We start from the raw sequence: 17,619 nt of genomic DNA on the forward strand, positions 1-17,619 counted from the left end.
TCCAATCTCATTCAAATCAGATCTTAGTTCTGGCTATCGCTAAGCTTTGTTTAACGGCAGGTAAAACTTAGATCTGATTTTAATGAGATTGATTATAATCATTAACAATAGAATCAACATTTTATATTTCTGTACATGATGAAACATCTATTACAGTTGCAGCAGCCGAGACCTGTGGTCGGGTAGCCTAGTGGTTAAAGCGTTCGCTCGTCACGCCGAAGACCCGGGTTCGATTCCCGACATAGGTACAATGTGTGAAGCCCATTTCTGGTGTCCCCCGCCGTGATATTGCTGGAATATTGCTAAAAGCGGTGTAAAACCATACTCACTCACTCACTGGTACAGTTCGGGGCGCATGCATGGCACTAGAAATGCCACAAGTCCACGGGACCCTGTCTAGAGTTAATATAATTCAAATCTAAGACAATCGCAGGTGATATTGCACCACTTCAAATCACTTTCGTCATGCTTGGGTTTGATCTTAGGAAGAAGTAGGCGTACCTGTGTAATTATAGGTATTTAGAGCAGGTCGGTTCATTTGTCTGGATACATTATGTCTGAAGCACTGTGTTGTTATCATATGAGCACATCAGGAATAGCACACCTTTTTGTAATAGGTCTCGATGAGTGGATAAAGTGGTTGCTAATCACGTCGGAGATACGGGTTCGATTTCCGACCTGTGTACATTATTAGAAACCTATTCTCTGTGTACCCGACGTGATGATTGATAAAGGCAGAGTAAAACTGCACTCACCTCACTCACTCACTCACTCGATCACTCGATCACTCGATCACTCACTCACTCACTCACTCACTCACTCACCCACCCACCCACCCACCCACCCACTCACTCACTCACTCACTCACTCACTCACTCACTCACTCACTCACACTCACTCACTCACTCACTCACTCACTCACTCACTCACTCACTCACTCACTCACTCACTCACTCACCCAACCACCCACCCACGCACCCACGCACGCCTCACTCCACTCACTCACTCACTCACTCTCTCACTCTCTCACTCACTCACCCAACCACCCACCCACGAACCCACGCACGCCTCACTCCACTCACTCACTCCACTCACTCACTCACTCACTCACTCACTCACCCACCCACCAACGCACTCACTCACTCACTCACCTCACTCACCTCACTCTCCTCACTCACCTCACTCACTCACTCACTCACCTCACTCACTCACAGTATAGTGAAAACAGGCAGTAAACTTCATGACTTAAACATTTACCCATATGAACTGCTACACGTAAATACATCCGCACGTTTTTTGTCACCAATTGGTTTTATTGTCTTTCCTTCCTAATATTGATGACCTTTGACATTTGCATGATTGGATTTCTTGGGAAACTGAAAAAAAACTATCAAGTCCGGGAATTTGTCATCGGTTTCTTAGGAAGTTTAAGACACATGTCGTTTTCAAATATCAATATCATTCCGTTAACGAAGTGAATTTTGAAAATCATCATGCCAAAAGTAAAACATAATGCGAGAAATATCGCTATTGGAAGACTTGAACCTGGTGGATCAGATACGTCAGTGGCAAGAGAGTTGAATGTTGCCCGTAGCACAATTTCCCGACTCTGGGTACGATGTCAGCAACATGGCACTACTAAATGTGATCGTTCAAGAGAGACCCCGCATCACCACATCAGCCTAGACTCACGACATCCGGGTCCTTTACACTCGAAACAGGAAACTCGCTGCAGCACACGAGCCACGAGTGTACTAGTTTCCCGAGTGCCACAAGTGTACTAGTTTCCAGAGAGCCACGAGTGTACTAGTTTCCTGAGAGCCACGAGTGTACTAGTTTCCCGAGAGCCACAAGTGTACTAGTTTCCCGAGAGCCACGAATGTACTAGTTTCCCGAGAGCCACGATTGTACTAGTTATCCGAGAGCCACGAGAGTACTAGTTTCCTGAGAGCCACGATTGTACTAGTTTCCCGAGAGCCACGAGAGTACTAGTTTCCCAAGAGCCACGATTGTACTAGTTTCCCGAGAGCCACGAGTGTACTAGTTTCCCAAGAGCCACGAGTGTACTAGTTTCCCGAGAGCCACGAGTGTACTAGTTTCCCGAGAGCCACGAGTGTACTAGTTTCCTGAGAGCCACGAGTGTACTAGTTTCCCGAGAGCCACGAGTGTACTAGTTTCCTGAGAGCCACGAGTGTACTAGTTTCCTGAGAGCCACGAGTGTACTAGTTTCCCGAGAGCCACGAGTGTACTAGTTTCCCGAGAGCCACGAGTGTACTAGTTTCCCGAGAACCACGAGTGTACTAGTTTCCCTAAAGGCTCAAGTGAACTAGTTTCCAGAGAGCCACAAGTGTACTAGTTTCCCGAGAGCCACAAGTGTACTAGTTTCCAGAGAGCCACGAGTGTACTAGTTTCCCGAGAACCACGAGTGTACTAGTTTCCCTAAAGCCACAAGTGAACTAGTTTCCAGAGAGCCACAAGTGTACTAGTTTCCAGAGAGCCACAAGTGTACTAGTTTCCCGAGAGCCACGAGTGTACTAGTTTCCTGAGAGCCACGAGTGTACTAGTTTCCAGAGAGCCACAAGTGTACTAGTTTCCAGAGAGCCACGAGTGTACTAGTTTCCAGAGAGCCACGAGTGTACTAGTTTCCAGAGAGCCACAAGTGTACTAGTTTCCCGAGAGCCACGAGTGTACTAGTTTCCAGAGAGCCACGAGTGTACTAGTTTCCCGAGAGCCACGAGTGTACTAGTTTCCTGAGAGAGCAGAATATAAACGTACTGGTCGTGGCCTTCAAAGGTCATCCGATCACAACCAAATGGAGCATTATTAGGATGAGGTAGACAGTCGTTTGCGTTTGCATCAACCTGGGCCACAGCATCAGCAACAATTACGCCAAGTTCTTCAGGAAGAATGGACTGCCATTCCACAAAGTGTCATCCTCAGGCTTCTTGGTGCCATGTACAGGGGGTGCCGTGACGTCATTCAGGTCAATGGTGGACACACACGGTGCTAGGCATTACGACTGCCATGCTCGAGAAACACACAAAGATATATTGTCGGCTACTGTCGTTGGTTAAGTGAGACGTAGAGCACGTAGCAAGCCCTAGATTTGAATCGCCCGTGGAAGGTGCGGTTACTTGGTCATTCTATCCGGGGATTTAAAATAAGATAACAAAATTGTTTTCGAGGCTGCGTGTTTCCAAACAAGCAAGCACACGTACCTATCGGAGACAATATAGGTTATTGTGAAAAAAAGACCCAGCACACTCGATAATCCGGCATTTCGGGGTAACAGGGTTTGAAACTTAGGGTGGATAATCGACTGCAGTTGCATAACAAATGTACCTGGTAGCTTAAAAAGAGTGTATGCAAAAATAGGATTGAAATAAATCCGATTAATGTGCAGTGAATGTGAATTAACGCAAATGTTTATATTAGCAACATTTACTTGATGTAGCAAGTTCTCAATATGAATACAGTTTACGCAAGGGTATTTTCATAATTTAATAAATGAAGGTACAATTGAATTTGAAATGCTTGTTTGAACATTGGTAATGCACGGGTGTTAATGTGGATACAACTTTACATATGTTATTCGCCAAATCCACACCCTGAACCACGCCCTGAGCGCTACTTTATTACCTGGTGGCTCACGACATGTCCATTCCTATTTACTGGATTCCAAGGTTCCATAAAAATCCGTAGAAAGAGAGATATATATTACTGTCAAGCAAATGTACCAATAAAATCCCTGTTTCAAAGATTAACCACAATCCCTAAACAATCAAGGAAGAACTTTCTTTAAATTCACACACAAAAACATATTTGAGACAGGTTGAAATAATACCATGTGAATTCTCAAAAACTCAAATGATTTGCCTGATTTTTTGACAATCTCAGAAAAGTTCAATTCTGTCAAGACATTAGATTTTTCCACTTTATACACCGCTATCCCAAACTTAAGGGAATACTTCATTCCTTCATAAATTGAGCATTAGTAACTAAAAATGGCGATAATAGATATAGTTTCATAGTTATCTTCAGAAATTCAGGACAATTTGTAAAAAACTGAACGCCAATGTCATCTGAAGTTTACAGAGAAAACACAATGTGCAATGCTGAACATCCTCACTGACTTTGGGGCTAAGACATTTAGGCAAGAAGTAGGCCTCCCGGTTGTGCTACCCTCATTATTGATCTTTTTCTTAATGATTATGAATCGGAATGTCTGCTCAGATTGGCAAATTAAATTCAAGGGAATTTCACCAAGAAGTTGAACTTTAGCTTGGGCTCCACACATTGTACCCATGTCGGGAATCGAACCCGGGTCCCCGGCGTGACGAGCGAACGCTTTAACCACTAGGCTACCCGACCGCCCCCTATGCATTCAGATTCAGTGTGACAAAAATTCTCCACAAGACTGTATGACAAGAGGGATGACTTCAACTTTCCAATCGTCAATTTACCCTTTATGCCGCGCTATATTCAAGTCTTTGGTGTCTACATTTCACAACTTTTGAGATACAATCGAGCATGCTCTTTCTACGAAAATTTCAAAGAGTGTCGGTGCCACCGACGGGGCAGGATACGCTCACTCGTTCGCGAACACCCGGTATCATCACTATTTTATAGTGATTCAAATGATACAGTCGGAACCATACTTTTGATACAGTCGGAATCGTACAAGGTAGTAGTCTTCTTCTGTAGTAATGAATAGGCTCATGAACATGTAACTGTTTTTGTGGCTTATGTTCATTTAGCTTTACAGACAGTTAGAAACTGTTTCGATATTTATTTCCAAAGTCGCTGTTATGACCCACGTTAGACTAGGTCCCAGGACTCTCTTGCCGGTCATGAGAGGCGACTAAATTAGAGGGGGTGGTCAGTAAATAATCGAGTCTGGACCAGACAATCCAGTGATTGACGTCATGAGTATCGATCCCCGCAATTCGGATCGATGACATGCTTCAACCAAGTCAGCGAGCCTGACCACCCGTATGTGTATGTATGTATGTGTGTGTGTGTGTGTGTGTGTGTGTGTGTGTGTGTGTGTGTGTGTGTGTGTGTGTGTGTGTACGTACGTACGTATGTATGTATGTATGTATATGAACAAGTAATTTCATGTCTCGTGTGGATAAAGGAGTTTTTACAAGCACGAATATCTGGACTCTTGGTATGTATGTATAGTTTTATAGACAGAAACTGCTCAGTCCTAACTGTTGATCATGTCCGGTCAAAATTTAAGAATGTCCGGACAATACTTTTTAAAATGTCCGGACAGAAAAAATTAAATGTCCGGTAAGCAATATTTTAAACCGGACATTTGAGATTCCCAATCGGACATGTCCGGCGCATATGACGGTTTCCGGACCCCTGATGTATACATATATTATTATTATTCAGTTATGGCCTGAAACTGTGTTCAATCTTACTCCACTTATTTAATTATTACTATATTGTGCCTGAGAGTTAGAACTTTACTGTGCTTTTTCTATGTATACAGCAATTGATGACAAAGCAGACAATGGGGACTTCACGGACATTTTATTTACATAAGCTGCGCATATATACACAGTACAGAGGTCAATGTACAGATATACCCAAGTCCGACAATAAACAATAACATGGGGATTGAACATGGGTGTTTGGGTAACCGGTGTCATTTTGCATAGAAGAGCGTTAACAGCGCATGAAACATTTGGATTTTTGAACAACATGATGGGTACATCGAAGTTACTAAAATATTTGTGGCCTCAGAGCATTTCATGAAAAAGAATTCGATTGAAGGGAAGCCCGAAGAAAACGATATTGATACTATACAAACAGCCATGATGAAATCCACATAATATAACAAAAATGAAGGATAATTCATTTGACAACCAAAATTCTATATCTGTTTGGAGGCGCAGTGTAAGGGAGATAACTGTACAAGAACTAAGAGGAGAACGCTGTTGGATGTCTGAATCATAATGGCATAATGTCAGGCGTAGGTCGGAAGTCTACACTGGCTCCTACATGCTGTGCAGAGTTGCGTCCCTTGGGCACGCCATAATCTGGTTCGAATCTGGGCTCGTCCCGTGTCCGGGTTTGTCAGCACCATACCGTGCTTGGGGTTTCACCAAAGTGGTAAACGTCAAAGCTGACACGCGGTGATATAACTGGAATACTGTTCAAAGCAGCGTTAAACCCAACTCACTCACTCACTCATACTGAGGCCTGATTCAGGGTGACTCAGAAATAAAAGATTACACATTATTCGGATTTCCTGGACAACAACATGGATGTCATTGGACAACATAAATATTAATACACAATTATTAACATGTGAGTAACAGGTTACAATACATTTACTGAAACAATTGACAGTATGTGACACTACATTAATAGATTAAACAGAGTGCTGACAAAAAACTAAGGATTATACAGCGCCTCGTGTTTGGACAAGCCAGTGTCATTTTGTACAGAATAACGTCTTGTGTACAGGTTCACAGCATGTAGAATTGTGAATAGTTATAAAGAAGGGTAAATATATTTTCTGAATAGTTCAGTGATATATCACAGGGTATATGATACAAGAGAGAGCAAACAGAAAAGGAAGTCGAAATCCCAAAACCAGCCACACTGAAACCAGGAGGATATTTGATTGAAACCGGAAGTTCCAGTTTAAGCAAGTGCAGTGTAAGGGAGATAACTGCACACACGCCAAGTAACGAAACAAACAAATAAGCATATTTCTAAATGCTGAGTGTGTCACACTTTGCACAAACATAATCTGCTCGCTAAAAAGAGAAATCTTGTAATCATAATGCACTACACGACACATCCAAGCAACCAATTACTTTTTAAAGTTTTAAAGTGCAAAGCTATACATACAGCATATACACATACAGAATGTATTTCAATCAAGCCTGAATCTAATCAACAAATGACACCAGATGTGTGTACCGTGTGGCGTCATCGGATGGCCCCAGCGTCTCATAGCGTCTCTGATCTGCAGCTTCAACTACATCAGGCGAATCGTCATCTTCATCTGTACCAGCCGATGATTGAATCATTTCATAATGTCGGTAATCACTGTCACGTGACCCACCAAGCTCTTCCAGCGAGATGTCATCGGATCTTGATTCCAGATCGTTTTGTACAGGTGACATGTATATCCCACCCGAACCGTTCACTGCGTACCTACAAGATACAAATAACAAAGAAATAGCATGTTTTAGAAGCGCAAAGTAACACGCATATGTATGGTATTTAATACAGTGCCCGCATGCATTCTCCGATCAACTAAATATAAGTTTTTAAAATTTTAAATAAAAGATGACCCCTTAAAGAAATTCTAAGAAATTTACCATGAGCACATTGAAACATAATCAGGGAGAATTTGGGATTCGGACCCACGATCATAGGTTTCTAGCGGTACTAAGGAACGCAACTCAGCACTTGGAATTACGGCACATTAGACAATCACGACAACACCGTATAAATACCGGCGTAAGTGTGTGAGTGAGTGAGTGAGTTTTGTTTTACGCCGCTTTTAGCAATATTCAAGCAATATTCGGGGGAAACCAGAAATGGGCTTCACACATTGTTCCCATGTCGGGAATCGAACCCGGGTCTTCAGCGTGACGAGCGAACGCCTAACCACAAGGCTACCTGACCATCCCTTAGCTCTTATTAAGAAGTGTAGTTACTGTGAAAGTTTAAATTTCCAATTTATTTTTATTCAAATATTTATTCCCAATCGTTTGAGAAATGTACTATTACCGCTTAAGGAAGAGCACGGCCATGATGATAACAAGAGAGACCAAAACAACAACCGCAGCAGAAAGGATCCATATCTGGCGACGATGTGAACTTTGTTCTGAAAATACGACAAGGACGCAAAATATTTTCTTTGGTAATTATGAGTGAGTGGGTGAGTGAGCTGAACGGTGTTCCAGTTATATCACGGCGTATCCGCTTAATTTGGGACGAAAGCCCAAAGGGATACCACTTCGATGAAACCCACAAGCATGGGTATGGTGCTGACAAACATAGAAACATAATCGGGGCGAATCGGGATTCGAACCCACGATCAAAAGTTTCTGGCGTGCCCACGGGAGGCAACTCTGCACAGAAAACTGCGGCCACAATTGCCACCAGGTACCTGTGAAGAAAACCCATTTCCATGACAATATTTAGCTGGCTTTAAGCGTTTCCATAATGAGTGAAATAACACACAAGTAAGACGTTAATGCTAATCTATCACAACAATCAAGGCCTGTGCCAGAATCTGTTGAATGAGTTCCCTGTTGCAATGACTCGAGTTGTTGGGTACGGTGACACGCTATAAAAGCTGTAAGTCGCCAATCCAATCCAGCAAGTCGTCATGAAACAAACATCATTTGGGACACATTCTTACGTGGAACCCCCACCAGGGATTACATAGTGAGTTGTTGTGGCGTTCAATTATAACTAACCAGTACAATTGTTTATATGCGAATACGTTTGTTACCATTGCAGTGTTCTCCCGTCCAGCCATCAGGACAAGTAAGGCAGGCACCATCATATAGACATGTGTTGCACACCATGGGACATGTTCCAGAACACCTGCTTCCATAAAACCCGTCCTCACACCCGTTTATACAGACTCCTGTCATGTTACACTGCGACTTCAGGCAGGCAGTGTTACAGGTCAAGTTACAGGACTCGCCGTATCTGTTTGCTACACACTCCAGACATTGGTCATGATGTCTGTCACATCTCACACAGTGCTGTAGACACGTGTTGTGACAGTAGTCACCCCACCATCCGTCTTCACACACCTCAGTGCATTGGGGCGTATCTACATCAGTGTTAACTGTATGACAGTTTCTATTGACACAGTGATCACTGCACGAATTGTTACAGTAAAGGCCATAGGAAGTTCCAATACATCCTTGTGAACATATTCCAGTTTGGTGGTGACATGTGCCTCCATTACATCCGGATGAACAAAGTTTGTCACACATCTTGCCGAAATGTTGCTGTTGACAAGAGAGACATTTTTCAACATATTGTTCACATTTAGTACAGAACTGTGGACACGAAGCGTTGCAGTGGGAGCCTTTGAATCCATGCATACAAGACTTACAGGAACCAGTCTCTCTGTGGCAGGACTCTGAGGCACATTGGTCGGAACATTCCAGATGACACGTATCTCCGTACCAGCCTGTGGTACAGCCTTGAATACAACTTCCTGACATTTTTTCACAGGCATGGTTCATACAGTTGGAACGACAATGTCGCTCACACATTTCCCCAAAGTTTCCAACTCTGCAAGATTCACAAGTTCCACTCCTGTCACATCTCTGGTTACTACAGTGACTGCTGCAGGGGCTATAACATTTGTCTCCATGGAAACCGGGTTTGCATCTTTTACAGGTTCCGTTACGATAACACAGTTCGTCCTCACAGCTGACATTGCAGGCTTCGTCACACTTGTCACCAGACCATCCGCTATTGCACCCGGATGTACATACCCTGTTGAATGAGCATGCTTCTCTGACACAGTTATTGCACTGTTTTTCACACAAACGTCCATACCACCCTACTTCACAACCCCGTGTACACCCTCCCTCCAGACCACATACTTCATAGAGGCAGTGCAGGGGACAGGGGGCGGTGCAGCCATCTCCATGGAATCCAGCCTTGCATGTACAACTGTCTCCATTACATCTCTGACAGTTCGCACACGTCTCTGTACACAACGCACCTCGAAATCCTTCTTGACATGTACAGTTATTTCCTGTACACATTTCACAGTTTTGACACTCTTGCAAACATTTGTTTCCTCGTCTTCCTCTCTTGCAGCCACACAGACACCTCGCATCATTGTCACACGTCTCAACATTGTCCCCACACCGCCTGCACGTGTCACAAATTAAATCACATGTAGGTCCATAGTAACCTGGCAGGCAGTTTTGAAGACAGTGCCCTTTCCACCGGTGACATCTTTGATTCCTGCATCCTGTACTACATGGAGTAAGACAGTCTGCACCCCACGTGTGGCTCTGGTTACAGGGAACATCACATGCATCTTTGTATTCGACTGACTGTACATCGACAGCATGCTTGCATTGTCTGCACGAGGAGCCATCCTGGAAATATCCCGATCTGCACTCTGTGGAAAGTATGTTTCAATATTAACTATGATTATCAGGTCGCTTAAAAACAAATACCAGATAAAGGGAATAGGCAGTTGATAAATGGACCGTTTAAATATTGAGAATATTGCACAGAACACTCTATCGATATGAGAACAGTTCAGCTGTCTTAGATTTGCCTCTCACCTTCTTGACAAAGGTCGCATGTCCTATTGCACATTGATTTCACTCCTGGCTGACGACAGTGCGACTCTCTACAACTGGAATATATATCCTGGCACGGTGGAAAAGCTGCAACAATAAAATCAGTGCGAACGATATATGTCTCAAACTAAGCTGTGAACTTGTAGGATAGATTGAGCATACGTGAATTGGTGAGATGCTAAATCAGGCCAGAACTTAAGATGAACTAATGTTGTAAAGTAAACTTGAGAGGTCACGTATCCCAGATAATTTAATTCCTGATACCTTACCAAACGTTAATACTTCATGATTCAAGACTCTCCCATAACCACTGATTACTTAGCACATCTTTTCATATCTTATTGATGTGTCGGACATTTAACCACTGATAAAAATATTGATACTTCAAAGTTCACCACAGTATATTCAAGATATGCCATGTGTGAAGGCGAACATGTCATTTACATAATATATACGTTGGATAGGTGTTTAATATATTCACCAGTACATTGTGTGAGAGCCAGCCCGCACATTGCCAGAAGGAGGGTGTTGTGGTGACACATGGTTGAATGCGTCAATCCTCGAACCTGTAGTCGACAAGAAGGTTTCCTACAGAAGCATATCATAAGTCGACAAAGAGATAGTTACCTCAAATACAATTGCTTATATCTATCTTCAAACACAAACATAAAATAACTAATAACTCCCACTGAGCTTGTCATTGAGCATTAATTTCCTGGCATTAAACATGGCTTATTCTGGTGACGTTTTCTCAACACAGGGTCATATGTTATGGGCAAATGAAGAAATATAATCTCTGAGACAATTACTGTTATTGCATTGATGACACCAGGTGTTTGACATCCCTCGTGTGTGATTGTCATCACTGATCGGAAATATATAACGATTATGTCTTTTCAAGTGAATTATAGAAACATTACTTTACCTTTTTACGTGGTGTTACGAGCAGGACTAGGATGGCACATTTGCAAAGCTACACAGTGACCGAATGAATCATATTTTCTATTTCCCTTTACGTTACATACATCAAACAAGGACAAATCTATTGCCTGTCTATGGCATACATCAAGTGTGATTCATGCACAACTACATCCTGCCTCCGAAATCATAAAAACAGGCATGACTGTATACACCCTGTTGTCCCTCTTAACGTTGTAACATGCATGTCTATATACACTATGTTATCCCAGTCAACGTTGTAACATGCATGTCTATATACATCATGTTATCCCAGTTAACGTTGTAATATGCATGTCTATATACACCCTGTTGTCCCAGTCAACGTTGTAACATCCATGTCTATATACACTACCGTGACCCCGTCACCGTTGTAAATCCTTGTCTATATACACCATGTTGTCCCCTTCAACGTAGTAAATGCATGTCTATATACACCATGTTGTCCCCTTCAAAGTAGTAAATGCATGTCTATATACACCATGTCGTCGTCGTCAACGTTGTAACACGCATGTCTATATACACCTTGTGTTCCCGTTAACGTTGTAACATGCATGTCTATATACACCATGTGGTCCTCGTCAACGTTGTAACATGCATGTCTATATACACCATGCTGTCCCAGTCAACCTTGTAACATGCATGTCTATATACACCATGCTGTCCCAGTCAACCTTGTAACATGCATGTCTAAATACACCAAGTTGTCCCAGTCAACCTTGTAACATGCATGTCTATATACACCATGTTGTCCCTGTCAACCTTGTAACATGCATGTCTATATACACCATGTTGTCCCTGTCAACCTTGTAACATGCATGTCTATATACATCAAGTTGTCCCAGTCAACCTTGTAACATGCATGTCTATATTTACATTTAGTACTAACTACTAAATGACTTTATCGCGCGTATCCAAACCATGGGCTAATTACGTCTGTAACCCAATCACCCCCCGTAACTCAATCACCCCGGGCCACCACTCGGCACCGTGCCCGGGGAATAATCCCGCGCAAGCATCATCCCGCCTTTGTTAGTCGGTCATTCGCGAACAGCCCTTCCCCAAGTACACACGTGTGTCACTGTATCTAATCGCTTTTGCTTTGAATACCACCTATTTCAGCACTCGCCGTATCGCATTTATGCCGTTCTACTCCCGAACTTCACCCTCGGGACAATTTTACGCTGGTGGAATACCTCGACTCACCACCTCGACCTTCGTGATGCCTCCCAAGAGAAGAGCACCCGTCAACCACAAGCTTGTGAGGGGAGCCAAGCAGGCCAGGACAACCAGAAGACAAACCCCGGGAGTGCACATTATGCAGGAGGCAACAGCTGATGGTGAGTCTGCCAATTACGAGGGGATGCGGAACGGAAATATCGAAGGGGGCAACAGAATTAACGTACAATCGGCGCAGTTTGTAAATGCCGCGCAGGCTGCCAACTCGGCTACCCAGGTAAACGAGCAACTGGAAAAATACTCCAGTTGCAGGAACATTCAGCGCCCGGCCCAGTTAGCGCAAACCAACAGGTAAGGCTTGGTTTTAGTTCTCCCGCCATTTCGCCCAACATAGGGAGAATCCCCGATGCTTACAACGAGGTATTCATTTTCATCGTAGTGTCTCAGCGACCGAATTGGGACAAAGACTAATTACCCTGCAGCCATGATGTGTATATGTCTAGAATCTAGAAATGGATTAGTAAACAATCGAAGCGCTTATGTTAATACCACTTCATTACCCATAAGACACGATGCAATAAATACATCAGCGAACGTTAGATTAACAAATGAATTGCACATGCCAAGCTAGATGTGTGTATAGGAGAAATATATTTGCAGTTTATGTTAAACAATTCATTTAATTGAACATCTGCCAGTTTTTAATACGAAGTTTTGAATAGAAGCTAATGTTTGGATTTGCTCTTCTTTACTCAAATGCGAATTTCTGCACAGCACTGTGTGTAAAAAATAACCTTGTTGGTAAAAATACATTTCATTTCGAAGAACTTAGTAGTTTGTACACACAAAAGTGTAAAGCATGCTCGGTATGATATCCACAGGAACAGGTTTTAGTATGCAACATGTCTATCATACTGATCTGCATTAAGATCGCTGCAGCCAAGCCTGATGCGAATCTGAATAAATTGACATGCTAATTGCCATTGTTAATCCAGAAGTATTGTACATGGACTGTCTGCCATCCTGAACGAGCCGTGCAACTTTGACATTGTTTATTTCCATAAATAACCACTCACAGTGGTACATGGACATAAATACAAGAAATAGACAACGGAGGCATTCACCAAATTGCATCCATCAATATGTTAGCGATCGTACATCTACATCAGTATGTCCTTACCTGAGAGTTGTGCGTCGGGGTGCATGGCAGTATAGAATGGCAGTCGTTAGTTAGTTACTTGAATGGCAGTCCGGGGGTCCTGTCGCTATATACTTGTCCGACATGAAATGACAGGTTTTAGGGTTTGTGATTTAGTTAGTGTGGGTGATTTTAAGAGTGTTTGTTGAATGGGTGATAATTACTGCTGACGCTATAGATGTAAACATTCATATAATGATGGCAGCAAAGGACAGCCGAAGAGACAATGGCGTTGCCACCACGAGACATGTGTATGCCTTTTACGAGACGGCTAAGGGTATAATTCACTATGTCTATAAATGTTATGTAATCAGTCCTGTAGCGAATCCCTTTCTGAGCAACAGACCGTGTCAGTGCATGATTTATTTTTGGCACAACGGAATGGGACTGTAGGCACGTGTAGCTCTTAATCCCATACGAAAACACCAACTTTAGATTCGCGTGGTATCTCTGGTACCACATTCTTTTCTGTAACGCAGATGGCCTAGGTTATGATGATAGTTCGGATAACATTCGTAGAAAATATAGACTGAATGACACGACAGAGTGAGAGCCGATTAACGCCGCTTTAAACAGCATGCCGGTTAGCGAGGCCGACGGTGACGCGGCTTGGCCAGCCAATCACATCGCAGGATACGGGGATTCCCTTTCCTTCCATGCGGACGGAAAAGACGCGCACGTCAAACAAACGGTGAGGGAAAAAATCTGGCGTGGCGAGTATGTCGACCTCGGCACAATCCTACCAGACACCGAGGGAAGTCACGAGGACGGTACGATTACCATGGCGTACGACTCCTCAGGTTAGGTAATTTTTAAACCAATAAAGCAGCAACCAAAGCGCCTGTCCCTGGCAAGCTGGACTTCAGCTTTCCACATTTTCATGTGTATATATGTTAGTAGGCACTCCGAGGTCCGCACAACCCAGGGGTTGCTGTCCTACATGGAAACCATAAGAACGGCGGCACTTCGATTCGGGGGGATGCCTGGTCAACCTACGACCAACAATTCCGACACAGAATGTCAAGGGACCCCTCACGACGCTGGGACAACATCGACGGGGAGTTGTGGCTGAAGTCCATGGTAACACAGCCGGTACTACAACCAGAATCAGGCGGACGGGGCGCAATGACACGCGTACAGGGGGACATCGCCAGTCAGGTATGCTGGGATTTCAATAAGTTTGGCTGTAGCAGGGTCAACTGTAAGTACACTCACAAATGCGGTAAGTGTGGCAAACATTCCCATAGCTCTAGGACCTGCTTTCGAGGGAATGGGGTCCAACCGACCCCATACAAGCCCAATCAGCCTTCTGCCTAACAGAAAACCAGCCGTCAAGGCAGGTAAATTCAATGGCCCCTTCCCCCGTGGATCTCAATGAAATGGCACCCTGGTTACGCCAATATGCTAGGGTCAATTACAGAGATGCAAACTATTTATGGGTAGGTTTTAGCTCTGGCTTTAAGCTTGAGTTCCAGGGAAGCCGCACGGGTCGCCTGGCACGAAACTTGCGATCAGCCACGCACCAAGACACGGCAGGCTACGTGAAACAAAACTACAAAACGAAGTCGACCTTGGCAGGATGGCGGGCCCTTCAAGGACACCCCCCCCCCCCCCCCCCCCCCCCCCCCCTAGACAACCTCCAAGTATCCCCAATAGGCCTGGTGCCCAAGAAGCAGCCAGGATATGGTCAGCACCTGGGTAAGCATGCGGAGGAATTCCGTCTAATTCACCATCTATCCTATCCAAGGGGTAAATCTATAAATGACTTCATAGACACAGAGGCCTGCTCCGTTGCGTACGCCAGATTTGATGAAGCTACCCATATGGTTCAACGACTGGGAAAGGGAGAACTACTAGCAAAATTCGACATTCAGTCGGCCTTTAGAATTATACCAGTCCACCCATCCATTTCGAGCTGCTAGGCATCAGATTCGAAGGTGAGTTCTATTTCGATAAATGCCTACCATTTGGCTGCTCCATATCTTGCGCCATATTTGAAACGTTTAGTACCTTCATGCAATGGTGCATGCAATCGCATCTTCCAACGTGTCCGATCATGCATTACCTGGATGACTTCCTAACGGGGGGCACAGCAGGCACCAGCCACTGCTCAGACAACCTCAACGGATGCGCGAATACACTAGAACAGCTTGGGGTTCCTACTGCGCACGACAAGACGGTGGGCCCCACAACCAAACTGACATTCCTAGGGCTGGAAATCGACACCATTGCAATGCAGATCAGAATCCCAGAGTCCAAGATCAAGGAGGCAACAAGGGAAATCCAAGACATCCTGTCAACAGGTAACATCAAGGTCACAAAAAGGGCCCTTCAGTCCCTCATAGGCAAGCTTAACTTTATGTGCAGAGCTATACCAATGGCAAGGGCATTCAGCCGAAGGCTAATCGATCTGCTTAGCAGTCCCTCATAGGCAAGCTTAACTTTATATGCAGGGCTATACCAATGGCAAGGGCATTCAGCCGCAGGCTAACCGATCTGCTTAGCAAAGGTAAGCAACCATTTCACCACATTAGGATTACCAGCTGGGTCAAGGAAGACCTACAAATGTGGTTAACATTTCGTACGAGTTATAAAGGCATTTCAGTGTTTCAGGACCAACTATGGGTGGACAGCGATTTCCTCCAGCTGTTTTCAGAAGCAGCGGGTGGCGCCAGCTTCGGGGCCTACATGCAGGGCAAATGGTTTAACGGCGCATGGCCACCCCAGTGGGTGACGGATGGAACTACACGGGACTTGACGCTACCTTGACATGGTGGCATCAATCCTTCGGAAATACAACCCCAGCTTCCTGACACCAAGATCATCGTATCCTCAATGCTGCACAGGCGCTACTGGCACGATGCCAGGGACCCACTAAAGATCGAGGGGATGCGGAAGAATATCAACCGTCGACTGGCCAACCGAGTCAAAGAGCTCGGCGGTACAATGGTGCCACATCCCCAGATCCTGGCATCAGACAAGACATGGTACGCCTGGGAGGGCGTCCACCTCAGTGACAAAGGACTGTGTGTGTTTACGGACAATTTATTGCATGCCCTGGCGCTTGTTATCTCCACAGGTTTGTGTTTCCTTTCAGTACATAGGCAAGCCGGGCAACAACGCTATCTCCGCGTATCGCGTGGCCGTGGGTGTGGGGTAGCACTCTGGTGCTTTGTGGCGGGGTTCTTGTGGGCTACACTGCTAGTAACAAATTAACTTGCTTCCAAATTAATACTCGTGCTTAAGGCTACCTGCTTTTCAGCGGGAACCTTTCCGGGGTTACCTGCTTCTCAGCGGGAACCTTGTCTTTCCCGACTTTTCAGCCGGGGAATCGTAAAATAACATACGTTGGGGCAAACAATTGCCACGTATATGGGCCCGGCGGCGGAAGTCGTCTTGTCAAGCGGTAGCTGACAGTTGGGTCCGCGGCGTGGGAGCCGCACAATGGTTTTGCTAATGGGGCCGGGCAGTGGGATCTGCTTTGGCCGGCTACCTGGGGCCGGGCAGCGGTAGTCTGACTTAGGCCAGCAGCGTGGAGCTGCTTTTGGCAGCGTGGGAGTTGCCAAGCAATGGTAGCGGTTAAATATGCTACCGTGGGGGCCGGACAGCGGAAGCAGTCTCAGGCCAGCAGCGCTAGCTGCAATCGCCGTTGGCCACGCGCGTGGCCATGGCAACGGTAGCATTTTGGTATACACAATTAGCAGCTAAGTAGCCCACTAGTACCTGCACACCCTCGGCCATTTAACCCAATCTCATCTTCTGTTTTTATTTTAGGCACGGGCATCCACGGCTCGGTGGCCCGTGCCTCTCCTTGGCATATCGCGGGATAATTACATTTAGTACTAACTACTAAATGACTTTATCGCGCGTATCCAAACCATGGGCTAATTACGTCTGTAACCCAATCACCCCCCGTAACTCAATCACCCCGGGCCACCACTCGGCACCGTGCCCGGGGAA

The 17,619-nt window shown here is 44.8% G+C and overlaps 1 protein-coding gene and 1 long non-coding RNA gene across 2 annotated transcripts; both read right to left on the minus strand.

Moving 5' to 3' along the window:
- Nucleotides 1-5,522: 5,522 nt before the first annotated feature.
- On the minus strand, nt 5,523-9,773 carry LOC124113376 (multiple epidermal growth factor-like domains protein 10). Its single transcript, XM_046473677.2, has 3 exons — nt 8,492-9,773; nt 7,762-7,858; nt 5,523-7,179 (listed from the first exon to the last, which is right to left on the minus strand). The coding sequence occupies exons 1-3, from the start codon at nt 9,771-9,773 to the stop codon at nt 6,912-6,914; spliced, it is 1,647 nt and encodes a 548-aa protein (XP_046329633.2). The 3' UTR covers nt 5,523-6,911.
- Nucleotides 9,774-10,313: 540 nt separating this feature from the next.
- LOC125378003 lies at nt 10,314-11,312 on the minus strand. The gene is made up of 3 exons (XR_007219976.1): nt 11,251-11,312; nt 10,807-10,891; nt 10,314-10,412 (listed from the first exon to the last, which is right to left on the minus strand). It is a non-coding gene; the product is annotated as an uncharacterized LOC125378003 (long non-coding RNA).
- Between the last annotated feature and the right edge of the window lie 6,307 nt (nt 11,313-17,619).

This window comes from Haliotis rufescens, unplaced genomic scaffold, assembly GCF_023055435.1.
Source record: "Haliotis rufescens isolate VD_foot unplaced genomic scaffold, xgHalRufe1.0.p SCAF_1, whole genome shotgun sequence".
Taxonomy (NCBI): domain Eukaryota; kingdom Metazoa; phylum Mollusca; class Gastropoda; order Lepetellida; family Haliotidae; genus Haliotis; species Haliotis rufescens.